This window comes from Drosophila santomea, chromosome 2R (genome assembly GCF_016746245.2).
Source record: "Drosophila santomea strain STO CAGO 1482 chromosome 2R, Prin_Dsan_1.1, whole genome shotgun sequence".
NCBI classification, from domain to species: domain Eukaryota; kingdom Metazoa; phylum Arthropoda; class Insecta; order Diptera; family Drosophilidae; genus Drosophila; species Drosophila santomea.
The window spans coordinates 7,202,572-7,222,569 of NC_053017.2; the positions used below are offsets into that span (position 1 = coordinate 7,202,572).

At 44.6% G+C, this 19,998-nt stretch overlaps 1 protein-coding gene across 1 annotated transcript; it reads left to right on the forward strand.

Moving 5' to 3' along the window:
* Window positions 1–380: 380 nt before the first annotated feature.
* LOC120446110 (tyrosine-protein kinase Drl) lies at window positions 381–18,543 on the forward strand. Its single transcript, XM_039626904.2, has 4 exons — window positions 381–881; window positions 16,092–17,409; window positions 17,597–17,893; window positions 18,012–18,543. Exons 1-4 carry the CDS (start codon window positions 776–778, stop codon window positions 18,121–18,123), a joined length of 1,833 nt encoding a protein of 610 aa, XP_039482838.1. The 5' UTR covers window positions 381–775; the 3' UTR covers window positions 18,124–18,543.
* Window positions 18,544–19,998: the final 1,455 nt, after the last annotated feature.

Sequence of the window (19,998 nt, forward strand, 5' to 3'; positions counted from 1 at the left end):
ATATGGATGGTAAAGATATATTAATATATGATATTGATTCATTTTGAAAAATTCGTCGTTCTATTATCTAAATTTTAGATGACAAAGTTTAGTTTTTGTAGTTTATTTCAAGAGGGACACCAAAACGCACATGTCTGTGTTGGTATTTAGCCAATTGGATGTTCGACGAGGCGGCTTGCATCGAGCTCTTATATGCAACTCTTATACGAACATGTTCGTACGCTTTTCAAACGTTACGCTCGAAAACGAGAAAAGAGAAATAGAGTCCACAGCCATTTTTTTAGATTCCACCCGGTTCCACAGATTCCACAGAACAAGTCCACACAGTCCACTCCGCTCGGCGTGGAAGCCATTCGCTTCGTAGCAAAATGTTTGTTTATCCAGTTGACAGTTTGTGGAAAATCGTCACGGTGAACGCATCAAACGAGAATCGAACGCGGAAGAACGGCGAGAAAAGCGAGGAAAACGGGTGCAGAGACAGGACTGATTGGGAAATATGTGCGCCTGAGTTTCCCGGCCAGAAGGCAAAGTGCCAAATGCTCTGATAAATAATTCCTGTAATAATCAGCGTGATTGAAATCTACGCGACGCTCATAAAATTCAAATGCAGCGCAAAAAGTGAACAGCAGTGTAGCGGAAATTAAATTGTTTTAGCCAGTGTCAAAACGGAAACAGAAAATCGGAAGAAGAAAAGCCGAACTACAGTTTAAACTCTAATCTTTAAACAAATCGAATCGAATCGAATCGAATCCGGTGGATTAATCGAATCCGAAAGATGGCCCGCAACTTCCTCTCAATCGGATTACTTTTGACCCTGATCGCCAGCGGTCAGGCTCATCTAAACATTTTCCTCAACTTGCACGAGGTGCTGCGTCTAATCGGTAAGTAATCGTGTTGATTTTCACAACTTAAGTCGCCTTTTGGCTTTTCAATTAACTTGGCAATTATTTGCCACTTTGTGTGCGTCCGACTTTAAATCAAATTTGATTTATGCCAAGCCGGGATTTCCTTGTTTGGCTCCTGGGCAAACGAATTGCGACTTGCTGGGATTATTTACTCTTTTTACGTAAATAAAATATGCCTTTAATTGTTTCTGCCCTTGGAGCTATGAACCAGCTTTTTCTCCCTATAAATTGGCCAGCTTGCTAAGAAAACGTTCTATTTGTCGAGCTTTCTGTTTTCTGTATCTTTGATTTAATTGTTTGGTAGACTTGTCTCGATAAATAGAAATGCTCAAACGATTTATTGTCCATATTTATATTTATTCATTAACGTTTAATTAAATTCGCTTGCGAAGTAGATGCTTCCTTGTTTAACCGCTGTTGTCTGTTGTACTGCTCCGTTTTGTTCTTACAAATAATTTATAAATTTCTTTCATAATCAAGTTCAATTCCAGAGGATTTGCTTGCGGAAAAATAATTGTAAATTGTATAAATAAAGAGTAGAAGCATATATTGGAAAAAAAGTACTTTAATTTAATATTTACTCTCTTGTATTTAACACATAATCTTCGAGGTACTTGGATATTTTTTTTACATAAATGAATACTATTTTGAGCAGCTATACAAATCCGAGTGACTGATTTTTCGCCCTTATCAAAAGAGATTTGTTTATATCCATGTAATAACCAGGTTTCCACTTGGGCAAGCTAATCGGCTTTGGGATATCTTGAGACCGATGTCCAAGTATCCGTAATCTACTTTTATATTTATTCTTCCCCATCTTCCCACCTCAATTTGTTCGTCCCAAGCCATTCGCCACCAGAAAGAAACACACACAAATAATGTCGAAGAGATTGCCAAGCTAATAAAAGTGGGGAAAATTGTTTTACAATGTGTCACAGGCCCAGACAAAGAATTTACAACCCAGTGAATATAAAAAATAAATCAGTAGCCCAGAGGAAAGGGTGAAGCGGCCCAAGTTGGGCCACTTCCATGTGGAATCATAAAACACATGCAAAGTGTTTGCTCGGGAGTGGCAAAGGGTGGGCAGTGGGTTCTTGGGATCGGGAGCTTCAGATAGGGAAAAATTATCAAAAATTATGTTGTAAAATTTACAACACTCGCGTGTTTGTGCCCGTGGCTGATTGATGGGCGTCGTCAGGAGATCGGAGTTGGGCCACAGATTGCATCGCGTCACTTGTGAATAACTGGGTAAATATATGAGCTGCAGTGCCGGGCTGCTAATCAGGCGCTAATCTAGCCGGTTATCACCGTCTGCCACTCGTCGTAATTCATGTTTGATTTGAGTTCTGGCCTCAATGTCCTGGCTGCTCGCCTACTCACTCACCTCGCTATCAGTTAAAAGCGCCAGCAGACAATCAATCAAAGGCGATACGGCAAGTGGGTGGGATAGAATATAGAATGGTATGGGATGGGTAGTATGTTCTGAGATGGAATGGATGGCCAGTTGAGGCTTTCCACTTGACATGGCTCGGGGAAATTTATTAGTTGTGTCAGTCGAGTGTCAAACGAAATCAGCATTAAACCCATTAAGCGGTGGCCGCTATTCATTTTTCGCCCAACTCCTCCAATTGCACTTTCCCCGGAGGGTTTTTGGTTTTGGTTTTGGTTTTGGTTGAGGTTTTCGGGATTGGGTGGATGGCGATACCCTCTCCAATTATTCAGCGCTGACAGCGGGTTGCATGCCTGACCTACTTTCCGAACCTTCACTGTGTGTGCTTGCAACGCCCGGGTAGGTGTCACTCTATTTTATTTTATTTTACTCTATTTTTTTAGCGGTCGCTTCAAAAGCCTTTGTGTGAGTGCACATCAATTAAATTGTCAACCCAGCAGCAGCAGCAGCAGCAGCAGCAGCAGAGTGAAGGAGAATCGCCCGAAGAAGAGCTCCATGCACTTCCATGCAGCTGCGGCATGGCATTCACTGTTCGTTAGGCTAACATCCATACCCATAGCATACATAACCCGCCATGTCGCCATGCCGCCATGCCATCCCATGGCCCACCCACTTTTCCATCCAGAAGTGCGCCCCAAATTGCTGTGCTCTATGCAAACCATGTCAGGTGTGGATCAGGCCTGGTGGTGGGGTCTTCTTGGTTCGGTGGCTCTGTGGCCCAGCTCGTTAGCGAAATGAGCGGATATGTAAAGTCGGTGCAGTTGATGGATTTTGCGGCTGCAATGAGTGACCAAAGGGGTTTGGGTGAAAGACAGCTCGAAAGTAGTCGGGTGTGGATAATCAGGGAAAACACGTTACTACTATTCCATCTTAGGATACTGATCTCCCATGCAAGAAAACCAATTAAATTCATATACCCAGGACCCTTCATAATTTTGCTCATAACATCGACACTCTGGAAACTTTTCCCCCCACACTTGACTCAATGGGGCTTTTAACTTTGCCCAACTTTGTATCCCTGCCAGCTGTCTGAGCAGATCCTTTATCCACGTAACCCATGGACGTTGCCAGTCACGTTCTGGGTCTGTCTATCAACACTTGCTAATCTCAACCCCATCTCTGTAAATGGTTTGACACTTTCAATTGGCGCGGGCCGGAAGATTCATCATCTCGAAATGAACATGATTTGCCGGCGAACAATGGAGATTGTTGCCAACTCACGTTTGGCTAATAAAAGCAAGAGCATTGGCTCCGCCCAACAAAACATATTTCGGCAAGTAATGCGAACTCAATTAGGGCGCAGCAGCATCATCGCCATCATCTGCATCCCAGGGCTCAGAAGTTCGAGCGAAATCTCTGGCGTGCGTGGCCAAAAATATTTCACCCTCGGAATAATTAATGCTGCAGTTGGAACCGAAGGCATTAGATTTGCCAGAGCGTGCGGCATGTGTTGCCAACTTGCCACGACAACACAAACAAGCGGCTGCCCCTGCCCCTGCCTCCTCCTCCTGCCACCTGCCACCTGTCTCCTGTCTTCTGTCTTCTGTCTACACCGAGACCAACACTTATGTAGTACAGAAAATACAAATACTCATTATATTTGTGATTTGGAATCACACTCGTACCACATGGTAGATTCCTAGTAGATAGAGAGCTTAATACTCTTTTCCAACGTTTGGGGTTTTTCCTCCGTGTACCGATCCATCCAGTTGCCAGGTTGTTATGTCTGGCTTCATGCAGAGTTAAACGCGTAATTGGCAAATGAACAACGCGCACAGAAACAGAAGCCAGAACGTCGATGCAACAGTGACGACAACAACAGGACGACGACATCAGCTGCTGCAGCAACAGCAACATCAATTGCTGCAGCATCAACAGCAACAGCAGCAGCAACAGCAACAGCAACAGCTATTGCTGCAGCATCAACAGCAACAGCAGCAACTTCTGTGCCAACAGCAGAAACTTTTGCACACTTTTCGCTAGTCGGACGGAATCATCTGTTGTCACTCGATATTATATAAATCATATAGGGAAAATGAACTAAAAATATATTTAAATATGAAAAATAGTTGTTGAAGAATGGTACTTGCCTCTTGTGGCATAGCCCCTTATGCAACTATGGGGTTTCGCCTACGATAGTCTTATAAATATCTTTTATTTTCTGTGCCATTAAAACATATATACACAAATTGTAATTTCTACATTCGTTTTTCTGCGTGCACTTCATTCCCTCACCCCCTCGATTTTGGCTAGTCATTGTCCCTCTTCTGGGTTTCACTTCATCCCCGTGTATTGCATAATATTACTATGTAGCGTTAACAAAAAATCGGTTATGGTTACGTAGTTCAGGCCACCAGTTGCGCTTAATTAAATCACTAAATCATTGGCGGATGTTGTGTTCAGAAGCCATTGAGGGTGACAATTAACAAATTATCATAAGCAACTTGTTGTTCATCACGCATTCGCACCTGCATGTGCACAAATGTAGTTTTGCCAGTCAAAATGTTAAAGTTTTCAACGAAAAAAGTCCAGCAAACATAAACTAAGAGCTTAAGGGAGTTTACAATAAATGGAAGCTTTAAATGTTTTATGGGGCCCGTAGAGTAATTTTCAGTTTAAATGTAATCGGATTCAACAAATAACCCTTTATAATCTTATATGCTTTATTGCAATTTACGATGCAAGCCTCATAATGTCGCCAATAGCCATAAACCTAATAAATTTATTTGATTTATTCCTCCGTATTGCGTATTACTACTACTGTACTATTTAGTTTCATGGCATATATAAAATGTAAGCTAACAGTCCTTATACAAAAATACATCCTAAGAGCATTGAAAATTATAAGTTATGAGTTAATTAACAAGTTACTATTTCAAATTTGGTGATGAGTAATACTTAATATATCCAAGTGCTCACTTCCCTGCCAATCTTTATAAGTTGTGGCAATCAACTGCGCCCAAAAAGACCAAAAAATAAGAAGCTACGCCGAATTAAACTATCTATAATTGCTTCGAACCAGGCCATTTATCCGGCTTTCAATTAAAGTAAATTTATTTAAATTAAAATCATATTTCACATTCCAATTTAGCAACGCCACAAATTCCCCAAAGTGCTTTCACATATCAACTCGATTTTCACCCCCTCAGAGAAAAATTGAGTTTCCTCAGTCATATCTAAAGTGCTTCAATGCTCGGTCTGTCAGTCTGTCTGCGGAGTCCGGACTTGTTATCAAATTAATTTAATCAGTTTCAATTGTTTATGTTCTTTTGGACTTCTTGCTGGGGGATCTGTTTTCGGTTGCATTTTCTTTTTTCGGATTTTGCATGATTGGTGGTGGTCAGACACGAAATGGGAGAGTTTTCCGTTGCCGCCCATTTTCCCCCACACCCCCCCTTGAATGAAGAACAGAATGAGTTGCACAACTTCCAGTCGACTTGAGCGTTTTTCCCAATTTTCGGCTGGAGTTTATCATTTGGTTTTTATGATTTCTGTTTTTTCTTCCGACAATTATCCGCCTAGACAAATTGTTGCGTCCATTATGCGGCGAATTTAATGGCTTGCTTCGATGGCAAACACATGTGGGTGGTGGAAAAACTTATGGGCTTTCACAGGAACGAGTTCCGATTGCGTGTGCGGATTAAATCAAAAGAAAGCCTCTTGTATTTATGCTAATCCTTGGGAAAATGCCAAAATCATCTTACCCGCGCACGGAAAGGTAATCAAATAACCTTTGGGCTTTCGGCTGCGAAAATACTACAGCTCGAGGGCAATTAAGCCGGAGTAAAATCACATTCCCACAATCATGATGGGTGATTAGCAGGGGGTTGTCCTCTCTCATCCTGCAAATGCATTGGCTGGGCTGCGAATAAAATGTCTAAATAAACAAAGGCCAATGCACGCGACCAAAGAGCAATTGTATCTAGTGGATACCTACGCATCCAACCCTCCAACCCTCCAACCCTCCAACCCTCCACCCCTGAAATCCGAAGTGAGAAAAGTCGCACACAACAATGTCAATGGCGAAGGAAGGAGGGGCATTGGAAAGGTAGAAAGAAACCTTCCCAGCAGCACAACGTCGCTACTTAATGGACCAGAAATGCGTCGTGCAAACAGCAGCCGCACCGGGAGCACCAGCTCCCCCAGAAATACAGAATCACAGAATCACAGCTCGGTGTCCCTGACCCTCGTCCTGGCGACCAACTGCGTATGCAAACAAACGGGCGCGGAGGGAGGACTTTCGCCCGGAAGCGAAATGCCGGCCAGGATGGCTCGCTCTGCCACTGCAAACTGAATGAAAAGCAGGCGGGCCCGGCACTTGAGCACGCCGTGGCTTCCATCCCTCCCTGCCTCGCAGTCAGCGTCTCAAAGCCAGTTCCAGCGGCTGGAAGCTACCCCTGGTGAGCAAGGGGTCCTACTCCCACCGCCATTCCACCCTGCCTGCAGCCCGCGTTGAGTGCTTTATTTGCAACCGCTGGTGGCATGGGGTGGATGTGGATATGGATGTGGCTGTGCCTGTGCCTGGCCAGGAGCCTTCGCCTGCAGGCAAACTGCAGGCTGTCATTACCGATGATGACAGGGGCACAGTGGTGTGCCATCAAAAAGAAATTATAGAAAAAATCTATTTACCCATATTTAACTAGGATGCACGAGTGTGTTTATGAAATGTCAAATACTTTGCTTATGCAAAATATTTTATTTCATATGGGATATACAGAGGATGCGTTGTACTTTTCCCACTTTCGTACCACTGTCATAATGCCCATATTTTTATTGCTGGCGAATTCCGGCGGGCGTCCCGTCCTCCTCCCTTTCCCGTCACTGCCCACCACCCGGGCCATTTTGACATGACTCTCGTAATGAGCCCGTAAATTATTTTTTATTATTTTGTATTTAATTTTTTCATTGCCCGCTTTTGTTCCTTGGCGCAACTCCTTTACGTTCAGGCGACCGACAGGAAGCGGGAAAAAATGCCGGCGCGTGTGTGGCATCCATTTGATATCAGAATTGATTGTGGGAATCGAATGTGGTGGTTCTGCCACCCAGGAGGGATGGAGGGGAACTGAACGGCCAATCGATACTCAACGAGATGGCGAGGCACAATTCGGCACTAAAGATGCCTAAATGAAGCATATTATGGGTTTGTCAGGGAGTCCATTAACAAAATGCTAATTACTTTCCGCACAATTATGTGCTTCGAGCTCCAAAAATCCATAAGCACATATTTACCCAATGCAGCTTATTGGAAAATTTCACACGCCCGCACAGCCCAAGCTTCCATGGATGCAGTAGCTCCAGCTTCCCACGCACAGAAAAAAGATAGCAAAAGTGGGGAACTCTCCCTCATATCGCTTTATGAAAACACATCTGGCTGATTCCCTGTGTGTGAGTTCCGATAACATGGATGGCAATTAACCATTTTCTGGAGCCCTTAAGAGCGGAAAAGAGCGATATGCATGTGGGGGCTCGTAATGAGTTTATTTTGGGGGAAAATCTGCAGATTGAACTAACAGCTGAGAGGGATTCGTATTTATATTCCACTCTTCTAACTGAAAAACAATTTTATTACGAATTCTTAACTCAATCCGCAGATATTTGTAAATATATAAGATATTCGTTTTCTAGAAAAGTGGATCCTTCGTATATAAACTGCTAATCATAGGAGTGAAAAATGTTTGAATATTAAAGACTAAGGCTTTGAGTGCTGTTTAATTATGGAACTTTTAACTGAATGGTGTATATATTATACATCAATATTTCCATATAACTCCAGATGGAGCCATGGAGAATAAAACCATTTTATGCGCCGAGGGGAACACGTTTAACAAAAGTTTTGAAAGCAGCTTAAACTTCCGAACGTTTTTCTTCGGCATCGTAAAAACAAAACTTTTGTGCAGACCATAGTCGAGCTGAAACTAAGTCCCGTAACTCTCACATAAACAAATTTCGAAAGTGCTGTGTGTTCGATTGCCCCAAATCTCTGTTTCATTCATTTGGATATTGGATATTTTGGATGCGCCCTGTCAGTTGGGGATGATGGATCTCAACACCCTCGGACATGTGCCAATCGACGCCCCTACAATTTCGCGCAAATCGAAATAAAGCCAGCATTATTTCACTCTTCCTTCGGGGCTATTTGATCAGCAGACATAGTCTGGCCTATATAATTTATGTCTGCAATTGACGACAGTGAAGAGTTCCCTGCTGATAAAGCAGCATCTGCGTTCGTAATTTTCCTGTCACGCCCGATGAAAACTGCACATGGCACGTGAAGATGCGGCGTGGAAAGGAGATGGCCACAGAATCCTGATTATGTTGCGGTTTATTTTAAGTTTAATTAGGCGATGAGCTGAGTATTTATAAAATTCATTTACTTAGAGGGCAGAACATGGGGTTGAACGAACACTGCCAGGGGTTTCGCCTGATTCGCTCCACAGCGAATGCAATTCGCTCTGCGTTCTTCCGTGAATTAGTCGCGGTTATTACCATGTCTGTTTCCCCATCCGTCCATGATATGTGAGTGTTCCCAACTCGGGCTTGTTTTTGTTGGGTTCTCTTCGGTGTGGAGCGTGAAATGTCTGGTGGTTCGGGGGTGAGTGGCCATTGGCAACATTATCATTAACATATTTAAATGCGGCATAAGCCAGGGGTGCTACCAATGAATAAATAAGTGAATGAGTGTATTCAAATGTAAATCTATTAGATGCGCCCAATAGAATGAGCACTTTAATGCTGCCTCTTAATTAAAGAGCATTCAAAATTTCAAGCAATTAAGTGTCATTTAAACAATTTGCCAGCCAATGATGTACCCATCATCTTTGCTCGTACTATGGATTGTATATTAAATAAAGTCGCTAAACACCTAGTTACCTCTAGCCCACTGGTATTTTTCATGATCTTGTTTTCATAGTACGTCATCAGTATGCTTACCACTTACCCACTCAAACAAACATTTATTTAACGTCCTACTAATTACTTAAAAACACCCGCATACAATTATCTCACCGCTAAGCTGTGTTAATTATAAAGATCTTAACATATGGATGTATTTTTTCTGCTTTTTCCCTTATCCACCGGACTTGATGAGTGAAACAAACCGCCAAACAGAGTAGAGAAAAACGGCAGTGGGAAAAGCGGAGAAAAGCTTCTGATTCAGCTTCGTGTGTGGTAAAGTTTACACTTTTGGTTGGTTTTCCCGTTTTATTTTTCTCCCTTCTGCATCGTCACGTTTACAAGATGATAGAGCCTTAACCACTTTTCAACGGCGAATGAAAACAAACCAGAACCCAAATATATATGTATGTGTGTATGTATTTGCCTGACCCAAAAAACACTCGAAACAAACAAAGCTGAAAAGTTTCTGGGGGGGGATCACACCAGCCACTTTTTTTGGTGGGGTTTTTTGGGGAGGTGGCATGGGTGACAATGTCCACTTCAGTGGCAGCCACGCCTACGCCAATGCAACAATGCTAATCTGCTCTTCCTGCCGCCTGCCGCCTGTCGCCTGCCGCCTTCTGCTCTTTGTTCTCGTTTGTAGCCCGGGCAGCTGGTCCGCAACAAAAAGTCAATACTACTGGAGGTTCAAGAGCTCCTCACTCGGTCAGAGTCATAAATTACCGCATCCCTGGGGTGCTATTGAGAAATATGTGCGTTTCGCTCCCCGACGATCCGTCTCTGCCGTTCCCTCCTCTGTTTGTTTGGGTCCTCAACGATGCCCCGAGGACGAGGAGGCTCCTCCGCCGTTGGCCAAAAACCCAACTGCCTTGTCAAAATTGTTCATAAATTTTTGGGCTTAAATTTCAACACAGGAAGTTGCTGTTTACTTAGCACGCACACACATTGCGTCTTTTTGTCTTTCGACTGCGGATTGGGCCAGGGGCCACCCATGGCGACAGAGACTGGATGCATATCCAAATCCACAGCACACATTAGGAGCTGACCCGAGCAGACCCGGCCAGTAAACCGCAGGGCAACGCTGGGGGCTCCATCTTCCAGCCAGGTGGTGGATGTGTTGGAGGTGGTGCCACCTGTCCCTCCCCCAGAGAACCCAGTCCGAGCCCCAAAAACCCCACCCATTGCCAATCCTAAGCAGCCCATTTGCTTGTCCCTGCCTCGTGGTGGTCGGTCCACCGCCCTCGCTTTATGACTTACCATAAATTTTATGACAGCGCCTAGACACCGATATACAGACGGATTCGGAGATCCCTCAGCCAGAGGTGATAAAAATTTCATTACGTCACGCAATGCAGCTCGAGCAAAAAGTCTGCCAAAGCACACTGAGAGAAATTAAGGAAAAGAGCGTTGTGATACGATAACTTATTTATTTACTAATCCAGTAGTCAGTCCATATCCATATAGTCAGTAATATTCTCCTACCACTTTAGCAGACATCATTTACCGAACAAAATAAACCCAAGTTAGAACTATGTTTTTCTCAGTGGATTCCCTGCGAAATTGATAAAAAACTTGGCACCAGTGGCAAGTTAATGGCAGAAATCGCAGTCGAGGGTGGAGCCCGGAGGCAGGACTGATGGATGTGGGTGGGTCTTGCCACATCAACTGGATTCCCCGTTGTCTTTGCAGGTGTCGGTTGCTATCGCACGGATAATAATCACATTAACTTCTTCAGATAATCACATTAAATTTAAGAGCCCGCCCGTTAATGCTCCCTTTGATTTTTTATGAGTCAATAAGACTTCACTTCATTTCAGTTCACTTCACTTCACTCCCTATCACGCCTTTGATGGAGGCAACAGCCATCCACTAACCCATTTGTGGTTCTACTGTGCACCTGCCCAAGTGCTCTTCGAAGGACTTGGTCCTGAGTATCAGCCAAGTAGCTGGGGCATTAGATTAATTACCGATTAGTGGTGGAATAATTAAGCTGTTTAATTGCCTTGACCCAAATGGGCTTTAGTCAGGAAAGGACTTGTAAGTGTGCTCTGCAAAACGTTTCTAAGAGCCTGAATGAAATAACTGGAAAATGTTGGGCGTCGGTTGTAGAGAAATTATAGTACAGTTTTTCAAAATTAAATAAATGATGTTATATTAGTTTATCAAAAAAATGCAATGCATCCTTTTTTAACTTTGTTTTTTGTCCTATAACGCAGTCTTGGTTTTATACAATTTTATTTATGGCGTTCAAGCATAAAATGCTCTAATTAGCTCTTACTTGAAGATAGTTAAAAACACATTTTAGACCATTTAAAGAACAAAAGGCGATGCACTATCGTTTCGTAACTAGTTACGATCTTAGCTCCTTTACATTTTTAATTGAAGATCGAGAATCAAGTAACGAGGCTTCTTCTGCCCAAGGCCAGCAAACGCCATAAATGTAATGCGTTTCTATAGAGATGCCTCGTCATAGAGATTCACCAACAGTTGGCAACATAATTTATGCACCACAGCCCGCCTTCTGCGCGGAATTTATGGTCTTGACCAGAGGAGAGCATCCATATCCATCGCACCAGGCCGCGTCGAGGTGATAATGTAAGGGAAAACACACGAGTGGGGCTCGGGTGGGGCCTGAGCTGCAGGCAGATGGAGCCATGGCTTAGGAAGAGATTCAGCATCGCGGTATAAGGAGCAGTCCCAGTACCCAGCGGTATCAGACCAGAACCCCAAGATGAAAGACCAGAGACCAAAGACCAAGGCAAATAAATTGCAGCTGCTCGACCGGGGCGATGAAATACAAATAGAAATACTTGGCAGCTACTGGACGTTGGATGAAGTTGCCACAGAGTTGGCTGCTGGGAACAGGAGAGGAATCTGCCGGGGGCACACAGCGACTGTCAGTCGCAGTCACTCCACATGTCCTTTGGCTTGTTTGTCTTACACTCTGACGCTCCGTGGATCGCAGCCGGGCGAAGTAAAGTTGTTTGGCCAGACGAGACTTGGCCAAATGTCGGGCCAACGCAGTCGAGCACGAATCATGACCATTTGGGCATAAAAATTACCTTTCCTTGGCCGATTGTTCACTGGGAGAAAACAAAGTGAAATCGAGGCACATTGAGATATAACAGTTTACTCAGTAAACTACCTTTATACTTATATACAATTTCGGAATATTTTATATATCATCTATTATTTCATTACCATTTTTCAGTGTACTAAGTGAACAACAAAGGGAAATCGAGGCACATTGAGATATAACAGTTTATTCAGTAAACTCCCTTTATACTTATATACAATTTCAGAATATTTTATATATCAACTATTATTTCATTACCATTTTCAGTGTACTAAGTTCGTTTTTTTCCGACTTTTCCTGACCTTTTATGGTTAGCTTGAGCTCAGATTCCGGACCACTCGACCACTCGGCTCCGATTTAATCAGCCTCGCCGACTAACATATAATTTTGTGAATTGCAAGTTGCATGATAGGCACAACGGCCATGTAGTTATGCGGTTCCCAGGCCCAATAGGTACTCCCTTTCCTCCAAATGGAGGCCAGCAAATTGAATCCGCTTGGGTTGCGATGTACTTGCCTCTGGCTCAGATAAATCCCTTGCTTTCTGCGCTCGTATGCAGATTGAAATGGCAGAGCCCATTAGATTTCGACTCAAGCCTTTTCCCTCCAAAGAAAACAGAGAGTTGGCCCGCGGTAATGACCCTAAATCAGCATCAGCTTCTAGGCCAATGCCCAAACGAATGTCATCATCGGCCGCGGGTCCCCCGAAAGATGGAGCATCCCCCAGATGGTAATAAAAATGTCGTCTGACTTTCGACGGGGGTGTCCCCCTTGCTTTTTGGTCCCTCTGTCTGGGTTTAATGCACAACATATTCATGTGTCAAAAGACAATTTCGGATTTATGGCCTGCGAAATCCCCAGCCAGAATCCCCAGCCAGAATACAGCGAATGACGCAATGTGGGCGAGCAACCAACAACGACAAAAAATATGTTAAGAAAGCATAAAATGATATCCAAACTACCCACTATGATCTGGTCTGGGTTTCAGTCTGGTCCTCGCTCGGAAATCTCGCTCATGTCTGTCTGCCTTGGGTTTGCATAAATTAGGATCTGGACGGGTTGCTGAAAGGAAAAGGAAGTTGGGGCGGGGGGAATATTCAGTTGGTAGCGCAAAAAATGGGGTTTTTCCTTTTTTTTTTGTTCCACAATATCTCTGCATGTGTGTGGAAGAGTTTTCCCTTTTTGGTTGATGCGTTTGCTATGGCATTTTTAGGGTTGTAATTGAAATTAAATAGATGTCGTGCCATGAATTCAAATCGCCCTCGTTTGGCCTGCAAAATGTGGTTCTTAAAGATTTAGGGATGCGAAATCATTTTTGGGCTACCCACTGCCTAAATATGAAACTGGACCTTGATTGAAAACTTAAATTCTTGTCCAGAAGTGCGGAAATTCCCAGCTAGATAGTAAAGAATAGTTTCTACACGAAACTGTTAACTGAAATGCATTCATCCTTTTTGCGTCAGCTCAGCAAAAATGGCTGTACTTAAACTCAACTCTTTCCATCGCCCTTTTTCCCTTCTTTTTATCAACACCCAGCGAGAAAAGCAATTGCTTTTCCTCCCCTTCAGACATATTTCCTGCACTTGGTAACTATTTTCGCTCAGCTTGAAAAACTTTTACTTTTCTCCAAGCGCTGAATTTATGTGTCACTGGCACTGGAAGTGGAAGTTTTGGGGCGCCGTCTCCCACCACTTTCCCTTTGTCCTTTGCCCTGATTGATGTTGGCCAAATCGATTTTCCTTCGAGCCACCTGGCTTCCCAGCTTTCCCTGTGTCCCCTGTGTTCCCAGCGTTCCCACATCCGCAGCATCGACTTCATTTGTTGGGCAATCAGCTCTAATTAGCACCAGACCAAGTTGAAATGCAAAACGCGTAGCGAGGGGAGTTCGAGGGGTTGTGGGCGATGGGTTGCTCAAAGTAAATTGCTATTGCTATTACTTGCCTATGGTATAATTGTGTTAGAAGTCGAGCGATGCGGGGGTGCAAAAGTTTTACATCTGCGGAATTTTAATTGTAATTGTTTTCAAGGAATGGGCGACTGATAGGAATTGACGGCCAAATAAAGATTGTCTTTAAAGGGATCCGCAAATTCAGTAGTTGTCCTACTTGGGCTTACATAAATAGGAGTAGTGGTAGTGGTTTAAAAAAGTAATTTTCGCGACTGTTTAAAATTGTGTTTATAAACCATTTAATGTGGTTTGAGTTCATAAAAAAAGGATTGCAGCGAGCTGCTTTTGGGCTCTTATAGTCGCATTTATATCCGCTCACATATCCACTTCTTTTTCTGTTTAATGAGCTGCACCTCACATGTCTCCGGCCCATTAACCCTTTGACCCCGCACCGCGGCGGCTCTGCAGTTATCACGAGCTCTCTATCTGGCTTAGCAGGGCTCATTATGCGACAGTTTCTCATTTCTGCCCTTAGACCTCGAACTCCTTTCCTGCACCACCGCAACCGAACTCAGCTCAGTTCAGCTCAGCTCAGCTCAACTCAGAGGGCTTACTAATTACATTTTCAGAGTGCAAACGAAGCGTGCGAGCGGCGAAGAGGGGCTTGTCTGGGGGGGAGAAGGGGAGAAGGGGGCCTGGGGTTTGCCCCACTAATTAGTACGATATATATGTGTTTATAATGCGGACCGCTTTATGCGCTCCTCTAGTTCCCGGTGGCATGAATAGACCGAGGAATAAGTGGCATAAATTAAAATAAAATGTACAAGTATGAAATGTAACTGCGGCCGGGCCGCGACTGCGATAAAAATCTAAAATAAACACGCTGCAGCAGCAACATGCAACGCACTCACACACACACACAGCAGCAGCGGCGACATCAGCATTAATTAAGCATGAACATTTAACCTGCCCACACGGCCACGCCCCCTCCATGCCACATCCGAAAGGGAGTCGCGTGTCTTGGCCACGGCTCTGCCTTCCCTTTTTATAATTTGATTGATTTATTGTGTATCCCATGGAGGCGCCTCCTCACAGTTGCACAAGGAAGGGGCATCTCACGACGCACGGCTAATTTAATTAAAAACGCATTGTTGGACAGGTAACAGTTGCAGGTTGAACACACGACCTGTCAAAACTATCCGATCAATTTGCCGATAAGGATAAGTGGAGGGTGATGCAGGAACAGGTGCCAGCCGGAGTTCCTAAATAGGCCTCACTTTGGCTGGAAAATGTGGGTTTTCCTCCGGACTCGAGGGCTGTACGTTCGTCCATCATCCCGTCGTTGTTAGCCAACTTATTTGTTGACTGTCCGCAATAAAAAGGGTCCGCAGGCGGGCACAGCAAAAAAATAACAATCACTTTAGCAGCGCAGCATGCCATTTAACTCCTTCAATATGTCACTAAAGTGTCTGGGACGACAGATATTTTCTCAGTTCCTCAGTTCCGATCCAGACCGAGGAAAATCAATTTTCCACGCCTCCGATGAGCAGAAGAAAACTGTTATCCCTTGTGATTGATTATGCAGTCGGGTCGAGTGACTGAGCGAAAAGTTTTTCTTCCATTTTACTGGCCCACAAAAGTATATCATTAATTTCGATCCGACTGGGCGGGATTATCGCTGGCGTGTGGGCTTAGGTGATATGCAACAAGCATGCACATGAAATAAAATCGCAGTACTGAATACTCCATTAAATGAGTACGCTTACGTTCCAAATCATTATTTTATTCAATGTGCTAACTCTAGTTTGTTTGATACATTTCCAAGATACATTTTTGCAAGTGTACTAAATGTGCTTACCCTTTTTTCATCCATTTGCAGGAGTCTCGGCGGAGCTTTACTACGTGCGGGAGGGAGCCATTAACGACTACGCCTTGAACTTCGCCGTGCCCGTGCCGGCGAACATTAGTGACGTGACCTTCACGTGGCAGTCCCTGGTGGACCATCCACTGCCATACAGTATTAACATCGCCACATCGGACACGGAAGTGCTGCCGCGGCCCATTCTGAACATATCCCGGATCGGAGATGTGCCCATGGAACCGCAGACATGGGGCATTGCGCTCAAGTGCTCGGGCACCAGGAATGCCGAGGTTACGGTCACCATCAATGTGGAGGTGATCCTGGATCGGGCGACCAACAACAATACGAATCTAATCTTTAAGAGGAAGAAAATATGTTTGAGGGAGGAGCAGGATAGTGCGCACGAGGAGTACGACGACGATGACTTGGACCTGTTGCAAACTGCGCGCAAGGGACATGGCGGAGATATTCACTATGTGGATCGCAACGACGCGCATGTGGTCGCCAATGGCCACCAGGCGCCGGAGAAGCAGCGTCCTGTGGTCACAGAGTCGCCTGTGGGTCGTGGAAACTCGGGCGGATCAAAGCGGGACTTTGACCCGATGTTGAGGGAGAACCTGGTGCCCCCGGCCAGTGGCCTGGTTACACTAATTGTGGGTGGCATCCTGGCCCTGGTGCTCGTTTCCACCCTCATCCTGATAGCCTACTGTGCCAAGGGTCCCTCCAAGCGTCATCCCTCGAACGGAGTGCATCTCATCAAGACCTCCAGCTTCCAGAGACTGCCCACCATATCGTCGACTGCCCACAACTCGATCTACGTATGCCCATCGACCATCACTCCCACATATGCCACACTGACGCGGCCCTTTCGCGAATATGAGCATGAGCCTGAGGAGTTCAACCGCCGTCTCCAAGAGCTGACAGTCCAAAAGTGCCGCGTCCGGCTCTCCTGCCTCGTCCAGGAGGGAAGCTTTGGGCGAATCTATCGCGGCACTTATAACGACTGCCAGGAGGTATTGGTCAAGACTGTCGCTCAGCACGCCAGCCAGCTGCAAGTGAATCTCCTGCTCCAGGAGTCCATGATGCTGTACGAGGCCTCGCATCCAAATGTCCTCTCCGTTCTGGGCATCTCCATCGAGGACTATGCCACGCCCTTTGTGCTCTATGCCGCCACCGGGAGTGTGAGGAATCTGAAGAGCTTCCTGCAGGATCCGTCGTACGCCAGGAGCGTCACCACCATCCAGACGGTGCTCATGGGCTCGCAACTGGCCATGGCCATGGAGCATCTGCACAACCACGGCGTCATCCACAAGGACATTGCGGCCAGGAACTGTGTGTAAGTATTTAAGGGTGCAACTTGCGGGAATATTAAAGAAGAGTTAAGATTAATTCACCCAATGTTAGTAAACTGACTTATTCTGCTAATAATTGGGCTAACGAAGTTAAGAAAACTGTTGGAACGTATTTGAAATCTCCTTAGAACGATATTAATTATATCTAAATTGCCTTCCTTTTTTCCCCAGTATTGATGATCAGCTTCGTGTAAAGCTCACTGATAGTGCTTTGAGTCGCGATCTCTTCCCGGGTGACTACAATTCCCTGGGCGATGGCGAGTACCGACCCATCAAGTGGCTGTCCTTGGAGGCTCTGCAAAAGTCGCATTATAACGAGGGAAGTGATGTGTGGTCCTTCGGCGTCCTCATGTGGGAAATGTGCACTCTGGGTAAACTGCCCTACGCCGAGATCGATCCCTATGAGATGGAGCACTATCTCAAGGACGGATACAGACTGGCCCAGCCTTTCAACTGTCCTGATGAGCTGTAAGTATTTTCTCCTGTCCACTTATATATATTATATTGATTAGCTCTTATAAATAAAGTTGTTCGTTTGACCTGTTATGATATTAACGCAATCTTTTGCAATCTTTGTCGCTTTCAGCTTCACTATTATGGCTTATTGCTGGGCATCCATGCCAACTGAGCGACCTTCGTTCAGCCAGCTTCAGATCTGCCTATCGGAGTTCCATACCCAGATTACCAGATATGTTTAACCAGCGGTGCTGAAGCATGCCAAGACCTGTAAATATAACAAGAGGCGACGTCGCAAGATTTTCCAGCAGACCACGTCGTCCACTTTGTTCCCAAAGACATATTAAATGGTAGCGCCTAAGTACTGGGGCTGTAGAAGCTCCCCAGACATAAGTGTACGAACGACTTATGAGAAGATGTGGATTAGATGGGACAAGGTAAAGCAGCCTGGGAACTTCTATCCACATGGCTCCTAGTTATATATTTAGTGAGTAAGGACATGTGACATTTCAATGCAAGAATTAGGATTATCTGGAAAACATAAATACCCTGTTAAGAAACACACACGATCTCTGGAAAAGAAGAGCCAAGGCCCAGTAAAATTTACCCTAAGAGACCCCTTGAAAACTCCACAATGAATTTAAATAAATAGCAAATATTGATATACGAATCGTAGCTAAAACAGATCCATTAAATCAGAAGAACACAAAAAACCAGTGCTAGGATAGGTCCCAACAATTATGTCGTAGTTTAACAGAGAGCGTTGCAAGTTTGCCATTATAGTGGGATACCAATACGATACCGATACATATATCTATGTACATGTATTCAAGTGTGTGTTTATGTCTAAGAACCGTAGTGCTAGTAAGAACTCGAAATATTTATCTAATGTTAGTGCACAGCCGACCCAATATCCCTAACCCTAAGTTACCCTAAGTTACCGCCCCTTGTAGTGCAGTCTCGAGTTGTAAGTTTTTGTGTAATATACTTAAGCAGTTTGCATTAGTTCTTAAGTTACTCTTATGGTTTTCTATGGCAGAGACACAAAAGAAAACGATTTCAATAAACGTCCGTGCATAATATTTAAAAACGAAACCAAATGCTGGCTCTTTTCTGAAGTGGGCACAGGGGAAATGGAACGAGCCATGCTCTGTGGTAAGTAAGGCATTCTCATTGAGCCGGGCCACGCCCGTCACTTAGCCTAAAACAACGCACTCTAAGAGCAATGTGTTGTTTGGTTACCACCTACACCAGACCCCATTCTCCATTCCCCAACCCCCCCTAGGAACCCATCCCCAAGTCCAGAGTAAGTCCACCAGACCCGGCGCAGCCGAACCAATCTCTTTGCAGCACAAAAGCATGTAATGCCAACTGCCTATTTGAGAGTAGGTAATGTTCCTGCCTCTCACTACAGGTGTCGCTCGATAATGGCAACTGTCATTTACCTATTTATATAGCACTTTCGTTACTGGAATGCTGAACAATGCCTCTCATCTCTTTGTGACTCATTTGTTTGGTTTCTTGAATTAATTATCAAAAAATCAACGGATGTATTGTATGTATTAGCTATTAGTTGTCCTAAAAGTTTTCCTTAGGGACTGTCCACTGTACTGGCACAGGTAAGGTCCTTTCCCGCACACCTGCACGTGAATTGTAGACGGGCGAGTGGAAGGACCAGGTACCAGGTCATGGCATGCCTTTTGATTGCCAAGCTGACACTACTTAGTTTTTGGCACGTCATGCTGGGGACATGATGTTGGCAGCGCTCTTTTTAATATGCCCGTCACACCATCAACGAGGGAAGACTAGTTTCAGTCCGCCTCCTCTTGGATCCTCCTCCTTGGGTCCTTTAGAGCCGCTCCGAGTGGGCTGCTCGTTGGCACGTGCCCCAAGCTGGGGCATTTGGCTAAAGCCACCACGCAAATCGAAAGCTAATAAGTACGCGACCATCAAGGACTCGCGACTTCCAGGAAAGTAGCTTATACTGAGTCACATATCTCCTGCTTTATGTATAAATTTAGTTCATTTTAAAAAGTGCACTTATTCGTTCTGGTCCTCGTACAGAACGACCATAATCTTTGAATCATTTATAGCCCTAAAGCTTTTAAAAAAGCAAT

What these genes read in the sequence shown, in the direction of transcription:
- LOC120446110 (XM_039626904.2), top strand. Translation starts at nt 776, where the DNA reads ATGGCCCGCAACTTCCTCTCAATCGGATTACTTTTGACCCTGATCGCC. An exon ending in ATTGCGGCCAGGAACTGTGT is followed by an intron (nt 17,410 to 17,596) that starts GTAAGTATTTAA and finishes TTTTTTCCCCAG; the next exon opens with TATTGATGATCAGCTTCGTG. An exon ending in TTCAACTGTCCTGATGAGCT is followed by an intron (nt 17,894 to 18,011) that starts GTAAGTATTTTC and finishes TGTCGCTTTCAG; the next exon opens with CTTCACTATTATGGCTTATT.